This window comes from Dendropsophus ebraccatus, chromosome 6 (assembly GCF_027789765.1).
Source record: "Dendropsophus ebraccatus isolate aDenEbr1 chromosome 6, aDenEbr1.pat, whole genome shotgun sequence".
Lineage (NCBI taxonomy): Eukaryota > Metazoa > Chordata > Amphibia > Anura > Hylidae > Dendropsophus > Dendropsophus ebraccatus.
In genome coordinates, this window is record NC_091459.1 from 67,023,718 (window position 1) to 67,045,850 (window position 22,133).

At 43.3% G+C, this 22,133-nt stretch overlaps 1 protein-coding gene across 2 annotated transcripts; it reads right to left on the bottom strand.

The window, feature by feature from the left end:
- Positions 1-971: 971 nt before the first annotated feature.
- Positions 972-18,125, bottom strand: SENP5 (SUMO specific peptidase 5). Of its 2 annotated transcripts, none has more exons than XM_069973795.1 (10): positions 18,023-18,125; positions 13,957-15,032; positions 11,482-11,587; positions 6,136-6,283; positions 5,423-5,470; positions 4,250-4,327; positions 3,933-4,070; positions 2,534-2,617; positions 2,192-2,242; positions 972-1,629 (listed from the first exon to the last, which is right to left on the bottom strand). In XM_069973795.1, the coding sequence occupies exons 2-10, from the start codon at positions 15,002-15,004 to the stop codon at positions 1,519-1,521; spliced, it is 1,812 nt and encodes a 603-aa protein (XP_069829896.1). In that variant the 5' UTR covers positions 15,005-15,032; positions 18,023-18,125; the 3' UTR covers positions 972-1,518. The 2 variants fall into 2 exon arrangements, with proteins under 2 accessions (XP_069829896.1, XP_069829895.1); XM_069973794.1 differs by lacking the exon at positions 18,023-18,125 and adding an exon at positions 17,270-17,952.
- Between the last annotated feature and the right edge of the window lie 4,008 nt (positions 18,126-22,133).

The window sequence follows — 22,133 nt, forward strand, 5'->3', positions numbered from 1 at the left end:
ATGGCTTTCCTTAGGTAAGGCAGTCTTGCTTTTTTGTAGGGCAATAAAACCCATTCTTAGTATAAAATATATGGACAGCCAATATGGCTTCACTAACAAAGTGTCACAGTCATTCTCTTTACACTGACCACAAAAATGGGGAGGCACTGTTCGATTAGTAACTTATCAGAATAGAACTAACCAGAATACAACTTTTTCCTTCTTATTCAGACTTGTGCCCTGGTGAAGGGTGGACTCACACAGGGTTGTAAAATTTTTTTGTTTTTAAGACCACCATTGTGGTTTTAACAGTCAAAGCCAGAAGTGGATTAAAACATAAAGGTAAATGCAAAGGAAGGACTTGCACTTCTCTCTGGTTCCACTTCTGCCTTTGGCTCAAAAACCACAGAACATAATACCTTATTATCCTATAGTACGGTTCCAAACCTTTTGTACCTTAAGGGTACAAACACACAGGGCGGATCTGCAGCGGATTTCTCACTGCAAATTCGCAGCGAAATCTGCTGCGGATCCCTGGCGTTGGGGCAGAACAGGGCGTTTAGCCGGGAACCACCAAAGCAAGCCGCATCCTGGAGCAGGTACAGTATATGCTCTGTCTGGCGGGGGGGGGGGGCGGGGGTTAGGGTTAACAGGGCGGTCTCCTTGGGATCCGCAGCGAGAAGTCGGCGGATCTGCCTTGTGTGTTTTGCACCCTAAGAGTACATATAATGGCAATTAAAAGTAGAGATGAGAATTCATGAATTTGGAAACATTTGCTGACTGAAATTTTGATGTGGTATTATACCATCAAAATTGGCATTGTATAGTGGGTAGGATATACTGTCTGCAACAACATCAACTGCCATGGCCATAATTCAGGCTGCCAATAAACTGAACATATTCTTCATGGTTTCCACATATACAGAAAGACTGAGGCATATGAAATAAAATAGTATCATTGTTGAAGCAAACATTGCGCAAATCGATCAGGTCCACAATATTCTTTGTGGAACTAACCATAAAAACATGTACTGTAAAGGAAGGTGTGAGATGCAATAAATAAAATACGCCTGGTCAAAATATACGTAATGAATCATTTTTCCATTGGAAAAACATTTTAACGTAAATACAGTTTTAATAGTTACAGGAAAAAATTTACCTGTTCATATATTTAAACAAAATTAAAATTTTCTTTGTCACTTCTATCTACAAGTCAAAAGGTGCATCAAATATACAGTCTTGGTTTTACTGCTGCATGCTTTTGCATAATTGCATGCTTACATAATAAATAATAAATACCAGAATCAAAATGAAGCCACAAAGATGTCATGGCAGCTTTTCCATGATGTCCCACAAGCTGACCAATTCAAGCCGTCCAAATCAGATGAATTCAACAAAATAAAAAGAGCATTTGAGGTAACAATGGAGGGCCAGCCACCCTTCTAAAGTTATGCTTAAAAGTTGTGGAAGTATTAAATAATTCAAGTACAGATTGTATGTTTTCAAATGGGCCACAAAAGAGCAGCTTTAATATTGTCTTCAATCTATAAGTCTGCATTCGCAGAGTTCTTTGTATATCTGCTTCCGGATACGAGGCATGTTTTCTTGGGAGAACGCAAAAGGCTGTTCTTGAGCGAGGCACTTGCAGTACTAAAAGAAAAAAGACTTGTTATAAATAAAGCATAATAATCCATACAGACAACTACATGGATCAGTGAGGTCCATCACACACATCTCTATTGTTGCCAATCACTGCTCTTTAATAGGATACGTTTGCTGGCATTTCATGACAACTGAGCCATATGGTTTAGGTAAGGAAACCGCAACATTTCGATAAATATTGCAAATATGAATAGGATACACTGGAGGGAACATAACCTCTGCATGTGCACCTAGCTGAAGCTCAAATCTGCTGGTGTGGATTTCAGTAAAGGCGCACTGGCAGCTCAGATACCCCTGGATTTACTTAGAGGAGTGCACCCCTACATAAATCTAGTGTGCTGTGAGCTGATGGGGTTAAGAAAGCAGAGTGAGATCACTGTTCCAGAATGCGCCATGTTTCTCAGTCAGCCTCAGCGCAATTTAAGACTGTCCAGCTAAGTCGCTCATAGAATTATAGTTTTAGCATATCTGGACCCTAGTCATGGATCAGTCACAGATACACAAGTGCCAAAGTGCTCGATATGGCTAGTGCAAATAGCTAGGCACTTACCTGAAGCATAAACACGCCACAGTCAAAGTCATTCTTCTGTTGTGGAATGCACTGATACAGGGGAAAAAAAACGGTTAGATTATTCTTACTCAATAAAACACAAGTAGGTATTCATTTACTCTAAATCTGAGGTTATGCAACTAGTTACTGTAAACGTCCAACGTTGCTTCCACACTCATTGCAATAGAAATGCACAAACCATTTTCCTATTTTCACTTCTTTTATACTTTATTCTTCTACTGATGAGATCATTCCTGATTTGATGCTGTAATAATCGAAGATTGCTGTTTTTTCATCAGTAATTAGTTATTCCTGCTAGACTGAAACCCCTGGACTTTTTACCTTTTTTACAGTAGTCTGCCAACCATGAAGAAATTCAGGACGATTTTTTTCCCTGGCTTCTGTCATAAGGTACTTGAGGATGTTCTGCAGAAAATATAAAGCAATAATATTTCATTAAAGGTAGCTTCACATGTACCGTATCGCTGCGTTTTTGGTGCGATTTTTACGTGCGAGTTTTGATTTTCACATGAAAATCATGTGAAAATCAAAACTCGAACATAAAAGTCGCACCAAACACACAGCGATAAAAACGCAGCGTTAAATACGCAGCGATACGGTACGTGTGAAGCTACCCTTAATCAACACAAACCACCTCAATAATTCTATTTCCTGTAGACAACATGGGGGAGATTTATCAAACATGGTGTAAAGTGAAACTGGCTCAGTTGCCCCTAGCAACCAATCAGATTCCACTTTTTATTCCTCATAGACTCTTTGGACAATGAAAGGTGGAATCTGATTGGTTGCTAGGGGCAACTGAGCCAGTTCTACTTTACACCATGTTTGATAAATCTCCCCCTATATGTTTAAAAAGGTTATCTGTTTTGCAATATGATTTAACCCCTTCCCCCGGGGCACTTTTCGGTCACTAGACACCAGGGATAGCTTGTTTATAGCCATTTAAATGTAGCTGTCCCCGGCTGGTGATTGCAGGCGGGATCCACACACTACTGAGTGGGGTCACAGCCCATGTGTGTGTGTGTGTGTATATATTTATATTATATATTCATACACACACACAGTATTTTTGGGCGTATAAGATGACCCCCAACTTTTCCCATTTAAAATCCTTAAAGTCCAGTAGTCCTGTTTCAAAGTTTTTCAGCACCTGCCCTATAAGACGACCCCTGACTTTCCAGATTTTCCTGGGGTAAAAAGTAGAGATTATATATATATATTATATAATATATATATATATATATATATATATAATCTCCAGACTACCCCATTAGGAGTGGTATTCCTATGATTTTTTTATACTAAGTTGTCCAGAATCCTTAATGCTGATGGCAGGGGTGTATCTCTAGGGGTGTATATAAGCCAGAATGCAATATATGGATAAAATATGGAATTAATAACTTCTTTACAATTCTGTAATTTTTGAGTTATTTTAACAAATTTAACTACAGCCTATTCTGAGTCTTTTAGCATTTGGTTAGACTGATTATATAATATGTAACCATTAATATTTAGACACTGTCTAGGCTCACTGCTAAACCTGTCTATCCAAGGTTAATGAAACACTATGACTACCTTGGCCAGTGTGAGCATGAATAAAAGTAAACTAGACTAATGTGCATGCACCAAGCCGCATTGGGAATTCAGGTGGATTCCTTGAAACAGGTCCTGCAATTATGCAATTTGCCCTGCATTGAAAGTAAAGATGCCAGTCCCTTACCTCTGTACAAAATTTCAAATGTAAGCCTTGGGAGTCATAAAAAGATATAGTCTTATTTGGGATGTGGACACCGACAAGGGCCCAGTGAACTTGTAAATGTATGGGAATCAACAGCAAGGTCTTCCTGAAAAGGTCCACCTAGAAAAAGCACAGTAATACGACACTAAGCAAAGCAATTAACTCAATGTACTTGTAAAGTTAGGTTTACCAAACAGAAATCTATTAGAGACGATTATACAACATGGAAGCTACTTGAGGGAACTGCTTATGTGAACTTTCACAATAAAACTATACTGGATGAAATAAAAAAAACTTGCCTTTTTAGTCCATCGTTTCACCCCATCATATCCTTTGGTCACAAGTTGTTTATGAAAAAATGTGTTAAAGAAGTGAATCTGCCCAAAAATAAAATAAACCAGGTTAGAAAGCAGTCTATGCAAAGGTATCTCAAACAGACAATATGTTTCTGATAAGGCGAAAAGATTCTGGGGGGCATTTATTAAGTCCGTCGTTTTTTACGCCGGACTTAAAAATGCCCCCGCAGCTCCGGCGCTACGGAGATTTATGTAGAGGCGGACTGCCTCTACATAAATCCGGGGCGCACCGCCGAAAACCTACGCCAGCTGAGGACTGGAGTAGGTTTTCGGCGTATATTTGGGCGGAACGGATGGTAAATCGCGCGGACTCTGCACACCCCCTTTCCGCCCCCTGGCGTACTCGGTGGAAAGTGCCGATTTGCAAATATTTTATTCGCAAATCGGCCATTTGCGTATAAAACAATACACAAATCGGCACTTTCCGCCGAAAATCATCCATTCGCAGGATGATACATGTGGCCCTCTGTCTGTAGTGCATCAAGGCCTGGATAATAGGCTATTCCTTTAGGGTGGGTTCATACTGAGGAATTCTTGCGGATAAACTCTGTGGAATTCCGTCGGCTGTCCGCGCGCACGGCCGCGCGCCTTTCCGCCGGCTCCATAGACACCATTCTATGGGACGGCGTATTCCGCTATCCGCTGAAAGTAGTGACATGTCACTTCTTTCAACGGATAGCAAAATAAGCCTGCCCATAGAATGGTGTCTATGGAGCCGGCGGAAAGGCGCGTGGAATTCCGCAGACATTATCCGCGAGAATTCCTCAGTATGAACCTACCCTTACTGTGTAGCATGTATAGTGGATCCATATAAACAGATGAGGTTACAGGGACTATGCTATAACCTCTCTGACATGAACATTAACATTGCAGCAATTTAAGCATGATAGCATTAACACCTCTTTTGTAGGTTTCACACCTGCACGTTACATGCTAATTCTGCTTTGCAAGTGGTGAAATTAATAGTGAAAATTTACACTACAGCCACTAGATATGAAGCATGCTGAAGTTACGTCACATTTCCTAAAACTCCTTGAAGTCATATTTGGCAAAGCTTCTTAACCAACTTTAGATGGTGATACTGCCACACAGAAATATACAACTAAAAAAACCCACCTTGTCTGGTGCAGTATCCATTATGAGGTCACCATACATGTTAATGACCTACCAAAGAAAAAAAAAAAAAAAAACAGCATTATCACAGTAGTGGAAAATAGAGAGCCTTTAAAGGGCTTCTAAAGTAGTTATCCCCTATATACAGTATATGGAATAAAATGTATATTAGTAAATATTAGAAATAAAACAAGTACATTTTGCCTGTAAAATAACGTTTTTTCAACATCGCTGCAAAAAAAAACCTGTGTTGGAACACTGCCTAAGGGTATGTGCACACTACAGAATTTGCGCATAGAACTTGAAGCGGATTCACCGCGCACCCCCCTTGAAGTTCCGCCCATGCCATAGACTCCATTCTATGCTCAGGCAGATGTTACCCTCCACCCATGTCAATTATATGGGCGGACGGCGGAATCTGTCCAAGCATAGAATGGAGCCCATGAGATGGGCAGAATTTCAAGCAGGGACGCGAGACGGAATCCGCTTCAAGTTCTATGTGCGGATTCCATAGTTTGCACATACCCTTACTGTTAAACAGCACAAATCTGGCACAGTGTATTTTTTTTATAGTGTGTAAACCATCAAAATGCTTGTTAATAAATAACAAGCAAACAAAAAGATCTTAAAATGTATGGCATTCCAAAAAAATAAATAAATATGTAGACACAAGTAGGTAAAAATGGAGGTAATTAAAACACTTCAGCGCTTCCTACCTGGTCGTTGAGCCACTGTTGTTCATCGAGGGTTACAAGATCTTCCAGGTAAAGTGTGTGTTTTTTGTAGCATACCTGGAAACCACAACCAGGAGTTTTGGAATTCTTGGCTCTATACTTTGCCATTTCCTTTCTAATGAAGGGTATCCTAAGAGAGGACATATAGTAAGACAGAAATTACTAGTTGTACATTGAAATTTTAATGCCTTGACCAGATTCCAGGTTGCGAGTCTCAAAACATGGAAATAGCCAGATATCCCTAGCCTGTTGCCACGGGGTGCCTCCATGATGAGAGCACCACACCACCCCGATAGATAGCCCCTTAAGTCCCACTCTGTTGCGAGTATTGGAACATAGAGAAACAACAGGGTGGGCCCTTTTGTGTCAAAGTCTAACTCAAGGTGGGAGTATTGCTACATGACAGGGGGTTGCCAATGCAGGCATCCATCCACAGACAGCTGTTTCGGGGTATTTGCCCCTCGTCAGTGTGGAGCAGGATTCTGGCTAGTTGGGGCAATGACAAATCAACCAACAAAACACTGTAGTCACTGAACTCAAGGAGGAGATCAGTGAAAAAATTCCAATGAAGTTCTAAATCAAGAGTCTCCACTGATGCCCCCAAAAATTAAAATATGCAAAACATGATTCCGTGGAGCCTGGTGTGGTGCTCTTCCCATCATGGAGGCACCCAGTGGCAACAGGCAAGGGATATCTGGCTATTCCTGTGTTTTGAGACTTGCAACCTAGGCAACACGGACTCTTGTTTTGCACTGTTTTTCACTGATCTCCTTCAGTTCAGTAATTACTGTGTTTTGTTGCTTGACCAGATTCAAAAAGCATCAACAGGATAAAAGGGAAGGAGAAAATGCACTTATCCTTACCCCTCTGCTCACTCTTGGCCCCGCGCCACCACTATAGCTTGAGCACACAAGCCCCCAGGTGGTTGTTACAGCCCTCAGTGTATTTCTCTGGCACAGAGTGATACACTGAGCACATGTGCAGCGTGGCTCTCTGTCTCAGACACAGGGATGTCGATCTAGGTGCAGTGCCAAGTCCCCAGTGATTATGGAAATAAACTGCTCGTCTCAAGGGTCAGATGAGACGCTGTGCATATAGCCAGAGAAGAGGCACATAGAACTAGGGCTCTATGAAAATGGCATTTTTCAAGCACAGATAAGAAAACCAGACATTTGAGAAACAAAACCTGTGCATATGCTGAGAAAACAAACAAACTCACAGCTGACTACATTTGGGGCACTAAAAGCAACGGGGCCTAAGTTCTTTAGGAACGTGTGATCTTGATTGTTCAGAGTTTGCTTTTTGTTCTTTGGTTGTTAAACAACAAAAAAAAAAATCTAAACTGTCCCTAGATGCTTTCATTATGTATTCTTCATACATTGTCTGTTAATTTGGTTAAAGGAGAAGTCCAGCAAAATTTTTATTAAAGTACAGTGGTGCCTTGGATTAAGAGCATAATTCCTTCTGTGCTTGTAATCCAAATCAACTTTTAAACCAAAGCAAATTTTCCCATAAGAAATCATAGAAATGCAGACAATTTGTTCCACATCCAAAAATAATGATTTATAATTCTGAACAACATGTAAAACAAATGAAAGAAACATTCAGAAACAGCTGAATATGTGATATTATAAGTTACTGTACAGTAATGGAGAGGATGGGAAACACAAGGGCGGACAGAGACTGCAGGCAGCATGAAGGAATGAGCGGGGAATATGTGGGCACATAATGCAGCACTGTCTGTCTGGGGAGAGAGGGGTTATAGCTATGAAGAGATTACCTCCACCGTTCTGTCCCCTGATGGAAGCTCCAGCCTAAAGTGGATCTGACCCAGGAAGTCTCCCTCACCTTCCAAATCATAGCAGAGTACAGGACTGTAGACGCCACTATGCAGACCATGCCCTCCTCCACTCGTGCTCCAACCAGGTCTTAAACCAAAGCAATGCTCTTAAACGAAGTCACAATTTTTAAAAACTGTGAGCTCTTAAAGCAAATTACTCTTAAACCAAGGTACCACTGTATTGTATTGCCCCCCAAAAGTTATACAAATCACCAATATACAGGGCACTGGAGGGACACTAAGCATCCCTCTGTCATCATCCTCTCCAGCAGCCACAGCCTGCACAGCTCTGTGAGTCGGGTCTTGACCAGGGCTGTGGAGTCGGTAAGCCATAGCTCCGACTCAGACTCCTGAATTTTATCAGGACCGACTACGACTCCTGCTTCTTCATAAATGGCCAGTCATATACCAGGGGAGTTATTTATCATACTGGCTCAGCAGCTTCTCCCTAATGTCCTACATGATCCTGGGGCGACTTCTGAGGGAATAAGGAAAGATATAAAGCAGCTTCTCCTGTGTGTGCAGTGGATGCAGCCAGTCTCCAGCCTCCATGTCCTGAACAACTCAGAAGTAGACTAGATGGAGCAGGTGGTCTTTTCCTGCTGACAGTCTATGTTTTTAACTAAATATTCACCATACTTAAAGAAACACTGTGATATAGAGGTCAGCCATAGTGATATACAGGGGGTCACACATAGTAATATAGAGAAGGGTCACACATAGTGATATAGAGGTCACACAGTGATATAGGTGGTCACTGTGGGGGCACGCAATTGTACGCACACACACACAGCTTGCTGCAGCCATAGCATACACGCGCGCGCACACACACACACACACACACACACACACAGCCTGCTGCAGCCATAGCGCGCGCACACACACACAGCCTGCTGCAGCCATAGCGCACACACACACACAGCCTGCTGCGGCCATAGCGCACACACACAGCCTGCTGCAGCCATAGCACACACACACACACAGCCTGCTGCAGCAATAGCGCACACCACACACACACACAGCCTGCTGCGGCCATAGCACACATACACACAGCCTGCTGCGGCCATAGCACACATACAAACAGCCTGCTGCAGCCATAGCGCGCGCACACACACACACACACACACACACACACACACACACACACACACAGCCTGCTACAGCCATAGAACACTGAAGAAAAACACACAATCTTCTCCCAGAGAGAAAACACCACACTGAAGACAGAGGTTACAGCTACACTACTTTTGTCTTCTCCTCCTCCTCTATATTACAGAGATGTCTTCATATACAGTCATCCAGCATCCAGGAAGAGAACAGCACAGATCTCCCCCCACACAATAGACTCTTCCAGCTCAGAAGCAAACTGCCAAATAGTGACCGACAACTTTTCCATGACCCCCCTAGTAATAAGGCCAGTGTCCTATTAGAATATTGCTCATAATATATATTCATGAGCAAAACTTGTAAAATTCATGTTAAAATTCAATTCTACATTTTTTAAAGATTTTTTTTAAGCTGGAGTCGATACATTTTTTTTCAGACTCCAGCCAAAACTAGCTTCAACTCCGACTCCACAGCCCTGGTCGTGACATCACCATGTTATCCAGGAAGTGAAGCCTTGATGCAGTAGTAAGTGCAGGGAAAAAAGCACTTTATGTGCATTTCCCATAATAAGTGTCTATTGGTGATTTGTATAACTTTGAGGGCAATACAATACTCTAATAAAAATGTTTACCAGACTTCTTTAAAAATTTCTTAATATATGCTGTACACATTTATTACTGTTGGACGGTTTTCATAAAAAAAAAAAAAAAGTAACAGGGTCCATACCTATCTGTATAACAGATACTTTAGCACTAGAGATGAGCGAACCTTGAGCATGCTCGAGTCGATCCGAACCTGAACTTTCGGCATTTGATTAGCGGTGGCTACTGAACTTGGATAAAGCCCTAAGGCTATGTGGAAAACATTGATATAGTCATTGGCTGTATCCATGTTTTCCAGACAACCTTAGAGCTTTATCCAAGTTCTGCAGCCCCAGCTAATCAAATGCTGAACGTTCGGGTTCGGATCAACTCGAACCCGGTTCGCTCATATCTATTTAGCACCCTATTTATTGATTTTTATTTTGACATATCCATGCCAGGGAGGGCTAAATCGTGATGCGAACATACAACCATTCCTCTAACATCCTCATATCATAGACACAGGCAGCATAAACCTAGTGACATTTAACAGAAACCTGTCTATTTTACCCAGATATTGTAAAATAAAAATGGTCTTAAAGTGTCACTGTTACAAAAAAAAAAAAAAAAAAAACTTTTGACACATTAAAGAAATGTCAAAAGTTTTGATCGGCCCAGGCCCAAGTGTTCCGACCCACACAGATCAGGTGAACAAGCGGTGAGAAGACTGCTAAAGTGAGTCCTCTCCCCGCTCTTGAGTTATAATGGAACTTTATGGGGCCCAACCTTTTTTTTTTTTTTTCTAAGTACAACACTTTTTTTTTTCTAACTCAGAGGAAATAGAGGACGCGCTGCAGTGTGGTCTTCTCCCCGCTCTTTCTCCCAATTGGTACAGGTCTGAAAGCTGCGACCTGGACCATTTAAAACTTTTGATACGTCTTTATGACATGTCAGAAGTTTTTTTTATTATGACAGTGACACTTTAAACAGTGAGGACTAAACACCAAGTTTCCACAAACTGGTTTTTACTTATACTTACTTCTCCTAATTTATGGAGCACAATACTAGGTATACCGGCCTTACAGAAAGGTAAATCCCATGGGGGAGATTTATTAAAGGGTGTAAAATTTAGACTGGTGCAAACTGCCCACAGCAACCAATCACAGCTCAGCTTTCCTTTCAGCACTGCCTAAAGCCGAGCTGTAATTGGTTGCTGTGGGCAGTTTGCACCAGTCTAAATTTTACACCCTTTGATAAATCTCCCCCCATGTGTTCAAGTGAGCAAGAAAGTTAGCATCTGCCTAAAATCCCAAGGAGGCCCTTACACTAAGTAATGATTACTGCAAAAGAAACCTAAGAGAATACATTAATCAAATCTCGTTCTATCCCTGTGTCAGGTTAAAGAGGACATACCTGGTGGTACATCCTCTTTAAGAATACAAAGAATAATGTAGTTTTACAATGCAGAACAGTACTGAACACTTGAAAATAATGCAAAGAATAAAACTTCTATAAATACACTGTCTCCACCTTACGCATAGTTGCAATGATCTGAACCTGGCAGTGAAATACTTCCCACCACTTGAAGGCAGCAGGCACTAGAGATTTTCAGAATACCATCCTCACACTACCTGTGACAGGGTAGTCAGAAGCACTTTCAATTACATACTATCACAGTGGCTGCTCGCTAGATCACTGGCCTTGTTGGGGGGGGGGGGGCAATATATATTTATTCTTATCACATGATTTATAGTCAATTCTCCAGCTGAAGATTTGTATTAAAAGTATTAAATATCATACCTGTCAGAAAAGTCTTGGTTAAAAACCTCTTTTAACCGGAGAAGTAGGTCTCTTTCAGACACCGGAATCAAACTACCGTATTTCTTTACAGCTTCATTTAGGAAATCTTGAAATAAGCGGAAAAAAGGAGACATTAAACAAAATATACATCAATTGACGTCAGCTGGACTGGGGGAAAGATTTTCTTAGTGACCATGATTGAGTGTCCTGTTACACGATGTGGCAGAGTGACAGTATCCACATGTGCTTTATGCTTCACCTGTGCATGCAGTGCAACCACAGCAATGAGCTGTAAACTAAACACAGCGTCCTGCTGCTTAGTCCGTCATGTACAGGCTTCCTACAGCAAGGACTTTGATTAGCCCATCCATGGGTTTGGTTTGCTCATACAAATGAGCAAATAGTCTTTGAGAAAGTTGCGTGAGCAATGAAACATGTCAGACGCTGGGCTCTTTAATACTCTTCCCTGTCTGCCACATAGGAGAACACTGATATTGACACACGGGGGGCTAGATATCAGAGCGTTATGCGCAAAAAAAAAGAAAATCGCTCCTGGGGCAGTGTTATCCTTCTTTTACATCACATTTAGGAAGAATCTAAACTAACCGGGGTTTCTTGATCTTTATCCCCGGGGGGCTAGTAAATTGATTGTGGTTACTCTGATGGGGGTACTAACCGACTAGTGATGCTTTCCGACCCTTAGATGTCTAGTGGATAAGGTGCAACCAACAATCGCACCTTGGACAGATAGTGGAAAGCCTTTTAATTCACTGTTCACACTTTGCGTCTTTTGTCTATTTTCAATTTGTGCATTTTTAATAGTGATTCATTAATAAAAGTTATATTTTAACCAATAGGGAACAGAGGTGTTCATGGGGATTATCCTCAGTAGTCTCTTGTCTTGATGATACCTCCTATTGGACTTGGGATCCATTTGTCCAATCTTATACAAATGATGTCACCAGCCACATACTAGACTAACCTGGAAGATGATTGCGCTGTAAAAAACAGATTGGTGGGGTTCTCAGTGGTGAGACTCCCGGCCGATAAGCTACTAGCTCCATGGTGAAGGTTCAACAACTGGGAACCCCACCAATCATCAAAATAAAGGTAAACTGTCGCCTCACGTAAATAGAGCGCTAAACCTGGCAGTGTTAGAAGTCCCATAGAGAATGAATGGAGCAGAGTGGCATTGACTCGTGGGACAACTTAGTGAGGTATAAGCGGTTGGATCCCCATTTTCAGCTTATCCCATATGCTTTGGATAGAGGATATACAAATCTAACCTACTGATGTCTTCCATTTGTGCACAGGGCGCTGAGGATGACTGTACCTTCATCCTTTCTGGGTATTTAATAGTTCTATCCACAGGCTAATCGGGAGCTTTGGCACAGTGGGGGGATGGAATACTGCCCCCAGAGCACAATCCACCACTGGCCCGCCCTTCCCTCCTAATAAATATCAACAGGACAGGCCGGATCAGTTTTCTAGAGGTGTAGTTCCGCCCCCAGTGCTTCAAAGAGCTTGATTAGCCTGTGGCTGTAAATACTTAATACACAAATGGCGCAGAGGATGAAGGTAAGAGGCTTACCTTCATCTGCAGCACCCTGTGCACATGTCAAAGGATTCTCCACACAACAGTAACACTTTAACAGCCCTCAGCAGATCTGGGACTTGAAAAGGCCTCTAACATTTTGCACCATAGAATAACAACATTTTCCTATTTTCTGGAAGCACAAATAGATACATGAAAGGTATCATAGGTCCCCTTGACGCAGCCATCTAACAGTGTCTGCAGTTTGGAACCTACATTGCTGCTAAAAGATTCACTGGCCCTTTCCTAGTCACCCTATAAGACCAGTAAAATATCAATAAACTTAAGAGTCAGTCTTTTTTTTTTTTTTGCAGAAATCAATAGTACAGGCGATTTTAAGAAACTTTGTATTTGGGTTTATTAGCCAAATATGCCATTATCTGCATTTAAAAAGCCTTTTCTCAGGTCCCCCCCCCCCCCCCCTCTTTTCCAACCACTGCAAAAAAAAAAAAAAAAAAAAAAAATTCAGGAAATTGTGACTTGTTGCATCAGACGTACTCGGGAGAGGGGAGGAGGGAGTTAGCCACAGCAGAAAGCAGATAACAGAGGATTACAGGCACAGAGCTGGGTGAACACTGTAATCAGAGGTCAGAGAGGTTAGTGGTGACCGTCAGAGGAGATAAAGTGTGAGATATTTGTAGATTAACTCTGTTGTCCTGTTTTGGTGTTTTATTCATCTCTCTCTATAGGAGAACAATGAAGACAGGGGGGAGAGTTTCAAACTGCTTTTTCATTATAAAAATGCATTTTTCGGCTAATAAACCCAATTACAACGTTTCTTAAAAACGCCTGGACTATTGATTTCTGCAAAAAAAAAAATAAAAAAAAATTCACAACAGTGACACTAACTTATGAGGGACCTATAATATACAGGAACATACCGCAAATACTCGATGCAACTTGTTCATCCACAACATTGCTGAGAATTTTCTGTCCATTCTGCAGGCCCTGTATATCCAATCCTTCAGCCAGCTGGATGGGACTTTTACAATAAGGGTGATCCAACAATTTGGTGCAAAATATGTCAGAGTCTGTACTGTCATCCAAATCCATAGAGCAGGGGCCATCCCCATTCTCTGTTACTTCCATGGAAACATCTTCCTGACATCCAAATGTACCACTTGCACATTCTTGCAATTTTTCAGGAATCAGGGGAATCGGTTCATCGTCCTTATCACCATGGGCAGTTGTTTCCTCCTGGCATGATATATATACTTCTTTTTCAGTAAGCAATACACACAAGTCATCTGTCTGGTTATTAATAACATGAACATCACTTGTTTTCTTGGTCAAGGTGTCCGTGCCGCACCACTGGGCAGGGGAGCAGAGCAGTGGTTGCTGGCTGTCTCTTAACACAGAGACACTGGACACAGCATTTCCAAATGGAGCTTCCACACTCTGCAGCTTGACAGCATCACCTTGTAGGCAGTTTTTGGCCGTGCATTGTGGGATCTCATATAAAATTCCTGAAGTGTTATTGTTCATATCGTACGACCTCCGTCCAGCTATTAGGTATCTCTGAAGTTGCAACTTCAAAACAGAGAATACTTTACGAATCCTGCTTCTCAGAGTCTTCTTGCAGCAGTTCCAAAAACCTTTCTGAAACCACATCCAGTTAAAATCCAGTAGTCTATAGCTTGTCTTTCTTGCTCTGAGCTTCTCAGACTGTAATTTACCACAGGCTGCAATCTGAAAGAGTTTTCTCTGCATCATAAATAGAGGTACTCTTCCGATGTTGAGCCAATTGCAACTATTCATAGGCCATAACCCTCCAAAGTACTGTTGTTTGACCAAGGGAGAATGTCTATTTCTGTGGCACCTAGCAGCCACAAGACCGCCGGCACTTGCAGTGATCTTTGGGAGCACGCTCTCTCTCGACCATTTTGAAGATCGTTTTTTTTCGGGATGTGGAGTTTTAGGTCCTTTCATTTTTTAGCCACATAAGCTTGATGTTACCCTTAAAAGAAAAAAAAAATGCTTAGAAAATCGACCTGACCTGTGTCCCAATATTATCTTACACATGCATTATACACAAACTACATGTTTCTTTAACACATCTGTTTATCATGCTGCAGCATTCCGTAGGTTTGCACAATGCATGGAAATATCAATATTATTAGTTAGCGCTGAAAACTGATTTGATACCAGGATTCACTGGTTTTCAATGCTGTATGTTAAGCTGTGCAATAGTGTGGCATAACATACAGTACAGAAAACATGGAAGACAGCAAGCTCAGCGCATACCATGTTCTCTGTGTAATGCTCACCAACTGCTGATGTGAGCTAATGTGAAAACCCCCCCCCCCCCCCAAAAAAAAACCACAAACATATTTGGTATAATTGCATACGTAATTGCCAGAGCCATTAAATTATCGCGTTCCCAAGCTCACATGGTAAACGTGGGGGTTTTTTTTTGCCAGTGCACGATTGGCTGTAGCCCCAGACGTCTTCTGTTACGCACAGCCAATCGCCGGCTCGAGGGAGGGCTGGAGCAGTCAGGCCTGCCTCCCGAAGAGTGGCGTAATCGTTGCAAGATGGCGGCCGGGACGGAAGGGGTCGACAGTGATTATGTGAGTATGCAGTATTACACTTCTGGGTCAAGTCTCTGGGGAAGGGGGCCATTCACATAAATAACACACATTACAATGTTGTTTAACGTGTGTTAAAAGTTTTTCACTGCACTACCCCTTTAAGTCTTGTGTTGGTTTGGCAGGAAAATAAATAAAATAAATGCAGGAAGTCCTGGCCAGTACTGAGTGTCTGGGCTCAATATGTCCATCAGTCACATGACTGCCTTCACTGTGAGCGCTCAGATGACCAAGACTTCAGGTGACTAGACCTGGATACAAGTAAGTGTATCTTTGTTTTACAGCATGATAAAAAATAATTGCAATATGTGAATTGCAGACATGCTTTACTTTACATCCCCTGTTGATTTAGGTGTTAAAAGTTATAAAGGAAAGGTACCCTTTAACCTGAAACGCAGTGGTAAAGATTCTGTATTTGTAGGACAGCAGTATGCCATCTCTCTCACACATGCATGCCTGCCCTTTTGGGGAACATAGTACCAGGCCAGACTGTATCTACTGTTGATCATTGCCAGCATTAGGTTCGTAAAAGTGGAGAAAAGTCTACAGATTTCAGCTGGACCTGGTGTGACCTGGATTTTGGTGTAACCACAGCAAAAACAGTGCTATTCTCCTGCAAGGGCGCAAATCACAGGAAAATATTGCCCTTTGTGCAGAACTTTATCAAGACTCTGATTCAATCTCCTCAAAAACACAATGTGTGACCACAGCCTAACATCTATTAGGACAGACACAGGCATTCGATTAACGCACTTTTCTGGCGGCAAATCCTGCGGGGTCTAATAGAGTTCTATAATACTGTCAGTTCAGGTCATTTAAATTCTGGTCAAAAAAGAACTTGCAAACATAAAATGCACATGTAAGGTTTGTGCGAATCCGGCCTATGAAACATAGAAGAACGTTAATACTGCACAGATTTTTCAGGTAAAAACAAAGGCTATGTTTACACAAAGAATTAAAATCCAACCCTGGATTCATGCAGCAGATGGGGAATCAGAATTCAGCTTCCCATTGAAGTCAATGGCATGGCTTTTAACATGGAAATTTGCACAATTTCTGAGTGACAAGAACATAATTGTATAACAAACAGCCAATGAGAGGGTCTGGCTGGAGGCCCTTAATGCAGGAGGGAGGACATAAGATTTTACATGTATGGCCACAGTCAGAATATATTCTGTGATAACATTTTGCCCCCAGCTGATGAACCTGAGGGGCGACAGACAAAGAGGGCATACCTTTACATATGATCAGCCATTGTCATGCATGCATGTCCATGGCTGGGGATCTACAGAGGCAGCTCACCCATAGGAGAGACACCTGCTTCTCCTGCACACCAATGTATACAGAACAAAGGCACAGCATAGACGCTCTGTAACCCCCCTATGGTGAAGGCCCCCAGACACACACACTCTATGGTGCTGATGCCACAGGTGTACACACTCCACCATAGCCCCCCACTCACTTTGTGGCCCCCCCAGACACACATACTCTACAGCCCCCCACAGACACACACTCTGTGGCCCCTCCATAGTGCGGGCCCCACAGACACTGCAGGGTTACCCCAGGTCAGCAGTCTCCACACTACAGGGGGCGGACATAGATTTACCTCCGCAGAGCAAGCCATGTGGCGGATCCGGCTCCTCTCCACGCTCCTCTCCATGCTCTCACACATGTCAGTAGACGGGCTACACGATCCAGAGGACAGGGAGAGCACTACGGGCAACGTGAGCGTCCTATAGCCAGGCCCATACACAGGCAGCCCGCTGGCAGCACGGTGCCGGGGCTCGGCTCTCACACACCGCCTCCGCTACAGCTGCTGTGTCCGCTCCGGGCTCTGCTGGAGGGGGCAGCCGGTACACTCAGCACACAAAACAACTGCCCCAATCCTCCGGCTTCCTCCTGGCCAAAAACAGTACGACGCCTCCTGTACGGAGCATCACAAGGGACAAACAACCAGCAGAGTGCGAAGCACAGCCGGGGAGGAGCACGTGACCGCCTGAGCACTGGCCCGGGGCTGCCCCTTGTTCCGGGGGAGGGCACAGTGAGAGTGATGCGCGGCTAGCCCGGGTACAGCGAGAGAGGCAGCTGCCGGGCTCTCGCCAGAGCGGTTACCCAGTCAGTGTGTTTTATAGGGAGAAACATTAGCGGCTCTTACACTTGGACCTTTCTCCAGAGCTGGGGAATCATCGTATGTTTCTGACCCCCCCCGCAGCGCTCTTTATCGCCCCCTGGAGGATCGGAGCGTGGAAGTGGAGATCCTTGGACCCAGGAGTGTGGGATCAGCTGATCGCTCAGCAGTCGGATGTTTTTAGAAACTTTACAAAACTGTTTTCTATTGATAGATTTCCCAGCTTCTTACCCAGTGCCCCCGGCCTGCCCGGATTTATACGGATTATCCCGGGATTTACCGAGATATCTGGGGGGCATCCGTCCCGTGCGGATTCACTACGGAACTACAGCGACCACTGTCACCATGGCAACCCGTTAGCGCGTCACTCACGATTACCGTGAGTTCGATCCCTTTCCCCGTTGCAGAGTGCAGCACTGTGTACACCGGCAGGTTATAAGACCAATGCCGCAAGTGGCTATAAAGAGAAGGAAGGTTTAAGGGAGCTCACAGAATTGTGCCAGTGCCCAGCAGTAATGTTGTTCGGTCACGTGTCCTCCTAGGCATCCCGAAGGGTCAAGATGGCAGCCGAAACGTGGCCAACGCAGGGGCGGCTAGCCCAATGCAAACAGGCAACACAGACCTAATTAATGAGTCACCATTGAATCTATTAGAATACATACAATGACACTACAAAGGAACAATAGGAATTTTTTTTTTTTACACTTATACTAGAAGCCCCCCTGGGTTACTTCTAGTATATACTCACTGATCTCTCATTGAGATCTTTGCTGTATACTTATACAGCAAAGATCAATGAGATCGGCACTCGTTTGCTTTTGGCTGCTGCAGCCGAAAACAAACGAGTGCCGAGCCGGGATCAGCGCCATCTTGGCGGAGACCCTGGCCAGCACCAGACACGGAGATCGCTCTTCTGGTAAAACGTCCCGGGGGGGGATCTCCGCCACTAGACACCAGGGAAGTGCTGCAGAAGGTAATCAGATGCAGCTGTCAACTTTGACAGCTGCATCTGATTAGCGGGCACGCCGATCGGACCGTGCCCACTAATAGCCGCGGTCCCGGGCTACACGCGGCACCCGGGATCACGGCGGTTCAGAGCGACCCCGCTCTGAACACCTCTTGCGGACGCATGACGTACGGGTACATCATGCGTCTTTAGGGTGCGTTCACACCTACAGTATCTGCAGCTGATTTTCTGCAGCAGATTTCAGTTAAATAACTGAACACAGCATCAAATCTGATGCTGTGTTCAGTTATTTAACTGAAATCTTCTGCAGAAAATCAGCTGCAGATCCTGTAGGTGTGAACGCACCATTAAGAGGTTAATATCATCTCCTGATTAGAATGCAACAGTAACCTCTGTGTTTCGTCAACTTTTCTCTATTGTGTCATTCAATCCCCATGGAATCAATGGGTGTATGTATTAAAGGAGAAGTCCTGTGTGGGACAATTTTCTGCAAAAGAGTCGGGGAGGAGGTGGCTGCACGTAACAACATGCACCTACCTCGTGCAGGGGTCGGCTGCCCCTGCTCCGCTTTCTAGTCCTCCGGCCACTTTTGAAAAAAAGTGACTTTCTCTTTAAGACCTAAAGCCCCTTGCCCATTTACGTTACTGCCCATTTACTAAGAGATGCACAACTGGAGGGGAGGTGTCTGATTTTAGTTCTGTGGGGTACACTGGGAGCTGCTAACAGTAAATGCAGTGAGTACAATAAGGCCTCATTCACACATTCAGTAATTTTCCTGGACCGCAAAACCTCCCGCTATTTTTACTCTGTGGTCTGTATGAACTCATACATATTTGCATCTTTAATTGCATCCGTTTCCGTATCCATCTCCGTAAAATGTGAATAGTACTAGTTTGCATAGATTCGTTCAGCTTTACTGAACGTGTGAATAAGGCCTTACTAATAGTCAGGACGGGGAGGTAGAGACAAGACGAGACAGTGGACCCTAAGGCTGAACCCACCCAGCCGCGGACAACCACGAAAACGTGCCTTTCACTTAATAAGTGTAACACTGAACAAGACAGACAAACACAACAAAAGAGAGTCGACAAGCCAAGTCAGAACCAAATGGACAACGCAGTACAAAATCAGGAATCAAACGGATGGTCAAAAAAGTCTAGCGGGAGGTCAGGTAGCAAGTCAAGCAAACAGAGGGGTTAGGAACGGGGATCGCAGGAGTAGACGGGGAGCTGGGATCAAGGTATGAAACCTAATTTCCAGCAGGGAAAAACTGGCTCTGCCTTCATTTATGAGGATCAAGAGCCCAGTCCGGATCTCCATTGGACCGGTGCTGTGATCCTCAAGGTTCCAGACAGGTAGAGGCATCTGTCAATCAAAAACACTGCTCAGCTGCAGCGATCAAGGCTAGCAGTGAGCAGTGTAACTCCTGCATTGGCAGGAGGCTGAAAAGAGAAGCAGGTGTGTCAGACAAAAGGTAAGAACCGGCCTAGTTCACACCAGGCTCTCTGCACATTCCTGACTCTAATACTGTACAACCCTTTAAGCGCCGTTGGAGGCCATGCCCCACCCCCACAATATTCAAATCAAGTGAAGATTTGAATATTGTGATCAGGCCCATAAAGATGGAGGCATTGTTTTGCAAGATCAGGATGTTTATCAGCGTGAGGCCTTCTGCATACTGGCAGACACTGATTACTATGAATAGATACAATGGTTCCAATGGGTGTATAACCATCCACAGTTATAATCACATAAATCCTAATTATCACACACCCATAGTTATTATTTAAAGCCTTAAGTAAACATTTTATACCAAAAAAACAAGAAAAAGGCTTTTACTCTTAAAATATTTCCTTTATTTTAAATTTAATTCCTAACTAGGATTCAACATAATTGTGGCCACCTATCCACCATACAAAAAACCTATCCACGTAACAAAAATGACTCGCCCATGGCAGTGTGACACGTTCACCCCTACGCACGTTTCACGTTGGCTACGCTTCCTCAGGGGACGCAAGTGATCCTGCTAAGGAAATCTTCGATGGAATATAATACGCTATCCTATTGTAAACAAAAAAGAGAAAATTCTTGTCGGTTACAGCACCAAATAGGGCCCTCTATTATCATTTATCTAAAATTCACAAAGATAAGACAACTCAGGAGGCCGATTGTTTCAGGTATAGCTTCTTTGATCAATCAGTGGTCCAATATTTTTTGGATTTACATTTACAAAAAATGGTAGTTAAAGAAAAATTTTTATCGTTGGACACTACCTCCGTTTGTTAGCATTTCTCAATCCAGCTGGGTGCCGGTATTTGGGTAAAAAACTTCTTTTATTCTAGCAGCACACTGCAAAATAGGTGTGGCCTACAGCATCCTTCCCGTAGTCCTGCAGCACCTCTCTCCCCGTATTTGATCTCTGTCGTCACGCCCCTGGGCTGGATATTCATCTTCGGCAGGCCTAAGGTAAAGATGCATTAGGCCCTGCTCCTTTGACACTGCGCCGCTGAAAAAAAAAGTTTTTTACCCGAATACTAGCACCAGGCTGGCCACAAGGGAAGCCCAGGATCAGGCATGGATTGAGAAAAGCTAATGAACGGTACCAGAAATGTGGGGGCCATTCAGATTTGCTTTCAACTTTTGCTTTCAACTATAGTTGAAGGATTCCACTGTGTTAAACTGTTCAAGTAGAAGAAAGAAACAGGCACTCACTTGCGTTAATTCTTCTTTATTCCATCTTCACATCAGCAATAAAAAGTGCAGGGAGAGGGAGCATGGCAAAATGGTCACAGCCATGCATTTTGCCATGCTCCCTCTCTTTGCAGTTTTTATTGCTGATGTGAAGATGGAATAGAAAAGATTAAATGCAAGGTGAGTGCCTGTTTCTTTCTTCTACTTGAACAGTTTTTATTTGTGTACTTCGTTTAAACAGAGCACCACTAAAGCATTCCTGTGTCCTATGCCTAGTTGCAGGATAAGTTAGCTTAGCAGGACTAGTGCCCAGTTTCTATTATCTAGGGGACTTGATTGTTCCACCATGTTAATTAGGGATCTGCAGAATTTTACATGGGAACCTAAGTATTATTACATTGGATATCACCACACTCTAATGTTGCCCATTAGCAGTATAAGGTATGGGGTGTTTCCTCCCCTTGTGAGCTTGTAGGACAGTGGGAACTTTTAATAAACCTTACCAGGTGATTAGTCTCCGTCTCCCTAGGGTATATAACCCGGCCTCGCCCATACCACAGTGAGTTTTTATTTGTCCTGTGAGCAGGACCTATGGTGCTGTGCACCTTTGCTGAGGCTTTTTAAGGAATCCTTGGCCACTGTTTTCTTATTTGTATTTATCTCTTTTGCATTGCAGATTACCCT